Below are 6472 nucleotides of genomic sequence, written 5' to 3' on the forward strand. Positions count from 1 at the left end.
AAAAAAAAGCCATAAAATCACTTATTTTGTAGACTAACTTTTGCATAAACCAATAAATCTATGCTTATTGCGATTTTTTTAACCAAAAATATCGGCCTAAACTGAGGAAAAATTGTTTAAAAAATTGGGATATTTAATATAGCATAAAGTAAAAAAAGTGTTTTCAAACTTGCCACTCTTGTTTATAGCACAAGAAATAAAACTGCTGAGGCAATTGTCAATCAAAATGCAACAGCGCTGAAAACGCCCTGTATTTAAGGGGTTAATGAATACATATCCAACTGATATGTTGGGAGTTTACTTGCACCCCCCTTTCTAGAGCCAATACATTGGCATTTAGGCTTTGTTCACACTAGTCTGCATGGTAAAAAGCAACATTTTACGGAGCAGACTAGTGCAGTGTCTGCTCCAGCAAAGGAGTAGTGCAATGCATGTTTACCACATTTACTCTACAACTTTGAGCTCATTGCGCTGCTTTGACATGTGGTGCCATCTAATTTAGTGTGGAAAATTAGACATGCTGATTTTTTTCAGCATCACACATCTGCACTGCAGTGTGCCCCAGTGATAACCTGCATTTTCCTCCCCCCCATTGTAGAACATGTCACTGCAGTATGCGCAAGCCATTAACCATTAAAATAAAGTCAACTACCACCCAGATGCTTACAGTGGGAGCCCATATCACTATCTCCTGTGCAAAGAAATGCTCTTCAGCACTGGCCATGCCTGCACTGAAGAGGATTTCCTCAGGGGAAATGGCACCAAAGGAAAGGCAAATAAGCAGATTAGGTTAAAGGACATCAGTGAATATTTGTAGGTTAGAATACATTCCCATATCCCAAAAAGACAACGGAAGGCAGGTCAATTTTAACAGTTTATTGACAAGACATCTGAGCAGATTTCCTTACATTGGCTTGGGAGGTGCTCTTGGAGGTGCACCCTAGAAAAGAAAAAAAGAAAATGCAATTAGCATTCACAAAAAAAAAAAAAAAAAAAAAAAAAAAAAAAAAAAAAGTAGCTGAAATGGCAAACAGTTCCACTACAAGAAATCAAAGAACCTTGTCATTTACAGTGCAACAGCAGACCAGATCTATGGAGGCAGTAATTTCCAAATAAACCATTAGGAGAGGGCAACTATGGTATACAGCAGTGTTTCTCAACTCCAGTCCTCAAGGCACTCCAACAGGTCACCTTTTCAGGATTTCCCTCAGATGAAACAGCTGTGGTAATTACTAAGGCAGTGAAACTGATAAAATCACCTGTGCAAAACAATGGACAGCCTGAAAACAACCTGTTGGGGCACCTTGAGGACTGGAGTTGAGAAACACTGGTATACAGTGTGAGCCTAACATCCCATTTTTTTTATCAACTATAGTGATTCTTGATAGGACCTTCACATTTTCCAGCCACCAAAATCACTTATAACAGGGAAAAATAAGCTATTACATTTGGCAGTGATGAAAGAAACCACTTTGAAGGAAACCTAGCAAAAAATAAAAATAAAATTTAAATCCCCTTTAATGTTATCTTACTGAATATAAATATCCTTCGATAGTAATAGGCAGTGACAGGGACTCTTTACACAGATCTGGGGTCTATTAGACTCATAAGAATTTGATTACACAAAGATCGGTGTGATCAGATGCCTTTTAGTTTTCAAAATGGTGCTGTTTACATTCAGGGAAACCAGATATTATGTATGCTCATTGCTTCTTGTTTCCTACCTATATCAGAGGCAATCAGAGACATTTCAGTCTGTTTGCCTCTATAATCAGCAGGCAGAAGCACTGGCGGAGTCTCCCTGTAGGACAGAAAAGCCAGAGGAAGGACATCCCCTCCTACTGCTTGTAAGGGCAATTCAGTAACTAGCAAGACTTTCTTTTACAAGACAGCCGAAACTTGGCACCAGAAAATGATAGCAGTCCACCCTGGAGGGGGGCTGATCATGGCAAATAAAACCACTTGTAGACTAACCCTTAGGCATAAAGAGCATTCTACCCTTGCAATGAGGGGGGGGGGGGGACACCACTGCATGAGTGATGGTTTTCATTGGAGTTGAGCTTTGAGTGTAAAAAACAGCAGGATGATCTGATTGATACTTTTATGAAGCAACACTTTAATTTTAGTCAAATCTGTAGCAAAATTACAAGCAGAACATACCGCAGGCCTGAACCTTGGTGGTGGTGTGCGATCCTTACGTGCCTCACGAGAGCGGTTTCTGACCACCTTGCTGTGAATGGCGCAGCTAACACAGTAGTGCAGTTTCACATAAAGCTTAGGCAGTGCATATGCTAAAAGACAATGAAAGATCTTATTAAATGGCTACATTTTTACAAATCATTCAACAAAGCTAAACATTAACAAACTTACAATCGAAGACACTAGCATCAGAGATATCCCTGACAGCTGCAGCCTCAACGATGTTTCTGATCACAAACTTCTTGATAGCTTTGTCCTTTGGGACACAGCGGGCGCAGTTGGTGCACCGAATAGGCTGGACATGCCCACGTCCCTTCTTGGCACGTCCGTTATTCCTTCTTTTCTTAGTCTAAAGGGGGGAGAGAAAAAAAGTTGCTCCAATTAAAGGATTTCTTAAAGTGAACTATTTAGACATCTTATCACCATATGGTCTCTCACAACTGGAAACTATAAAACAGATTATATAATTGCCATTCCAGGAGCCAATGTGTGGAAACTCTGCCTCTTTGCTTACCCTAGCCGCTGCAGGCATTCAACCCTTTCGGTGTACAGAATAGCTTTCAAGACGTAGCAGCCAGTGGGAGGAACCACAGCACGCAGCAGGTGGAGCAAGTACTCAACCCACCCAGAAGGGTTGAATACCTGTAGTAGCAAGAGAAACTAAGACTCAGCATTTTAAACACAAGCTACTGGAAAAGCATATTTCCTTGTTACCACGGATCCATTGCATAAAGCAACCCTGTGGTGACAGGTTCACTTTAAAGTATAACTAAAAGCAAAACTTTTGTTTTTGGATAGAGTAGAGAGGGATTAGAAAACCTGTCAGTTTCGTCCGTGCCCCCCCATTAGGGAGATTCACTCTCTATTTGTCCTGTTTACCATTATCAGTGAAAATGAAAATCCTAAGTTTTGGGTTGTCCCCAGAAAAGTAATAGTGGAAACCTTCCAATAGGGACACTAGTTCTGGTGCCCAGCAGGTCCCCAAGGAATTCTCTTAATTTGCAGGGATTGTTGCTCACTTCATGTTTGGCTATGGTAAAGGATGTGAAGGGAAATCTTCGCAATGGGACACAGATGGGGGGGGGACACTTTGCTAAACACTATATAACACTCACTTGTTTGGTGTATTAATTCCCCCGATGTCCATTTTCAATCAGAAAATTAACTTATAAATTCTGATGGCAGGTTCCATCTTGCTTGTGGGCATGTGAAGCCTACCAGCATTGATTTCCGGGATGCACTGAATGCTGGGCTCCCAGCATTCACCGCTCCTTTTCACGCATGCTCAGTGTTTACGGCGCATAGCGCCATAAACTTCCAGGTTGCCATCACATCGTCTGAAGTTCCCACCCCGTTGTGTTAGCAACCAAAGATTTCACGGTGGCGTTCCGCACTGACTTCTGGGGAGCCTGATACTTAGCTCCCAGGAGAGAGCGCAGCGCCAGGGAAAAGCTATATACACGGATACTCCCGCAGGAGTGAAAGACAGGAAGTGCCACAACAAACACCGATACTAAGGTAAATACAGCACTAAAAAATGTTTTTGTTCATTTGCGCAATGCACTGATGGGGATAAGATTAGGTTAGTAATGTGTGAACCTCAGTTTTAAGGAACCAAACCAGTTAAATGTCAGGATTTTCTGATCACCAGGTTGCAAACAAGGTCATGTGTACACCTACTTCTCATCACCACAAGTGTAGCAACTACCAAACATGTAGCCAGGAAGGTTCCTCTGATTTGTCCAAAAGGGGTATTTAGCCTCATGATAATAACACTAACAAGAAACCCAGGAAGTTTACAACTGCAGAAATGAAACGGAACAAGTCCATTCTTAGTTCTATTCAAATACCCTGCTTTATGAACATAGGCGACAGTTACATGGGAGGTCTGGTACTATTAGTGATCACGCTCGGAGGTTTGCAGCAATGCCTCACATGTGGAGCGATTGCTGTTTATGTATGCGTGCAGTACCAACACATGCGTTTGACTTTGTGAGCGGGCACCTTTACTAATGTCACAAGGAGTGTAAACATACCTTGTGACAGCAATAGGCAGTTACAGGTACTCTTTATGGAGAAGTATGGAAGTAGTCTTAAAGTGCAATTTAAAATGTAATAGTGAATTCCCTGGCATTTGACGCTGCCAAGTGTTTTTTATACAAACCCCCGCCACCTTTAGGGCTTGTTTACACTTACAATTGAGAGGGGATAGACCCCCTCCCCATGGCTGAGCCTTGTTTTTACCATCCTTTCCAAAGTTACTGTCAAGACACCGTCTGGGGGGGTGCACACATACCACAGCTGCAATGCTGTCTTCTCCCCAGCTAGTACAGACCACTGGTACGTGGTAACGTATTCAAGCAAATGGTGCCACGCTGTCTGATAATTAGGGGATATATATATATATATATAAATAAATAGTGGCGATATGCCTCCCTATCACCAGTCTACTGCTGTCTGAAGCACAATCCAACATGCATCTAAATGGACAGGTCCACTGAAGAGCAGTCCACATTCAGAAAACTTCTCCAAGGTGTCCGACAGGCACAATTGTGGTGCTTCCCTATTCAGCCAAAATAGGCTGCGCAGGCAGTTTCTCACAAGTGTGAAGCATCAGGACAAAACACTTATTTATTGCAGCTTTGGGGAGGGGATTCAGTAAAAACACAGCTCAACCACACATTTTTTACCACCCCAACTAAATATCAATAGGGTGTAACTCTCCAAAATGGTAAAAGGTTACCCATTGAGATCTACTTAAACCATTCATTTCCTGATCGTATAGACAGCGGTCTCCATCCCCTCCCACTATAGGACTCTGGCCTCCCCCCTCCTGATCTATACACAGCAGCCACGTCCCCCATAATAAATGGGGCGTCAAGGGCCCAGTAAGGCTCCTACACAGCGTGCTGTAATAAGCACGCCGACCGCGGCCTCTGCTGTATCCACCCACACGAGGTCTCCCTACACAACGGACCACCACCGCCATTATTACAGCTCAGTAACGGAAGGTGACACCATCAGCCTGTGACCGTTATCAGGAGCGGCGGCGGGCGCTCTCATTCACACAGACACACACGGCCCTACAACCCCCTCCTCGCTTCCTCACCATCTTGGACTCGAAGGCTGCAAAGAGGACCGGAAGCCGCAGTTGAATCCTTATAAAGCCGATCCCTCCGCGACGGACATGACGCAACGCAGTGCGATGTACGGCGCCTACTGCGGATTGGCCCCGGGTTGTAATAACCCCGCCCCCAGAAAGACGTTCTGCTACGAAGGGACTAGTTGAGTGGCGCTGCGGAAGGATCAAATCATTGAGTAGTGCAAAGTATAGGTGGCAATGCGCATGCGCATCCCCGGGCATGTTGTCAGGGGACCGTAAGAAGGAAGGCGATCTGTACAGACAGGACGGTTTGTTTATATATATATATATATATATATATATATATATAAGCGTCAGCATTATTATAATTAATAATAATCAGTAAGTAAAAAATAAATAAAAATAAGCCAGTAAGTAAAAAAAAAGTTGAAATTTCGTCTTAAAGAAGAACTTTAGGCTCCACAATGCGAATGGGCAGACAGGCAGGATTTGTAATGCAGAAGGATTTGCCTCTTCTGCAAAAAAGCAACTTACCTGCCTGTCCGTCCTGTACAGTATAGTGCGCAGCTCACTACAAATTTGGGAACGCTCGATCTTAAGGAACTCCCGTGCCTGCGATCCAGAAGCCGGTCACCCAAAGACGTCAGCGGGTGGCGGTGAGTTCCAGATTCTAGGTGAGTATAGTTCCAGCTATAGCTGTAAGGTCCCATACACACCGAGTGTATTGGTAATGGACACCCATAGGACAGGACCGCTCATTGATTTCAGAGGACTATGCGTGGCCAAGTGCTCGCGGAGCTTTTGGGGTGTCATTAACAATCGGTGGTGTGATGTGCATTTTTTAAAGTGTTCTCTGTTTAAGTGGAGTCTAAAGGCTCAGTCACACGTTACAAAGTGGTTGTAAACTCTGTTACACCACTTGTACCTACAGGCTTACCTGTATGTAGGTACTGTAAATATCTCCTAAACCTGCACAGTTTAGGACATATTTACCATATAAGCTTGCGCCGTCATCGACGCATGCACGCTAAAGAAACGGCCCGCACGCGCCGTTTCCTCAGCAGCCATGCCATGAGCGGTGGCGGCTCCCACACCCATGCGTGGGAGTGTCATCATCGTGGCTCTGGCCAATCGCAGCCCTGGAGCTAGGGAAACATGTGGTAGGTGTAG

General features: G+C 43.9%; 1 protein-coding gene across 1 annotated transcript; it reads right to left on the reverse strand.

Annotated features, from left to right (window-relative positions):
- Positions 1 to 861: 861 nt before the first annotated feature.
- On the reverse strand, positions 862 to 5450 carry RPS26 (ribosomal protein S26). Its single transcript, XM_077483412.1, has 4 exons — positions 5309 to 5450; positions 2371 to 2548; positions 2161 to 2291; positions 862 to 940 (listed from the first exon to the last, which is right to left on the reverse strand). The coding sequence occupies exons 1-4, from the start codon at positions 5309 to 5311 to the stop codon at positions 905 to 907; spliced, it is 348 nt and encodes a 115-aa protein (XP_077339538.1). The 5' UTR covers positions 5312 to 5450; the 3' UTR covers positions 862 to 904.
- Positions 5451 to 6472: the final 1022 nt, after the last annotated feature.

Source organism: Lithobates pipiens, unplaced genomic scaffold (genome assembly GCF_037356315.1).
Source record: "Lithobates pipiens isolate NorthernLeopardFrog02 unplaced genomic scaffold, aLitPip1_a1.2 Scaffold_16, whole genome shotgun sequence".
Classification (NCBI taxonomy): Eukaryota; Metazoa; Chordata; class Amphibia; order Anura; family Ranidae; genus Lithobates; species Lithobates pipiens.

What these genes read in the sequence shown, in the direction of transcription:
- RPS26 (XM_077483412.1), bottom strand. An exon ending in TGATGCTAGTGTCTTCGATT is followed by an intron (nt 2,292 to 2,370) that starts GTAAGTTTGTTA and finishes ATTGTCTTTTAG; the next exon opens with CATATGCACTGCCTAAGCTT. An exon ending in CACCAAGGTTCAGGCCTGCG is followed by an intron (nt 941 to 2,160) that starts GTATGTTCTGCT and finishes TTTCTTTTCTAG; the next exon opens with GGTGCACCTCCAAGAGCACC.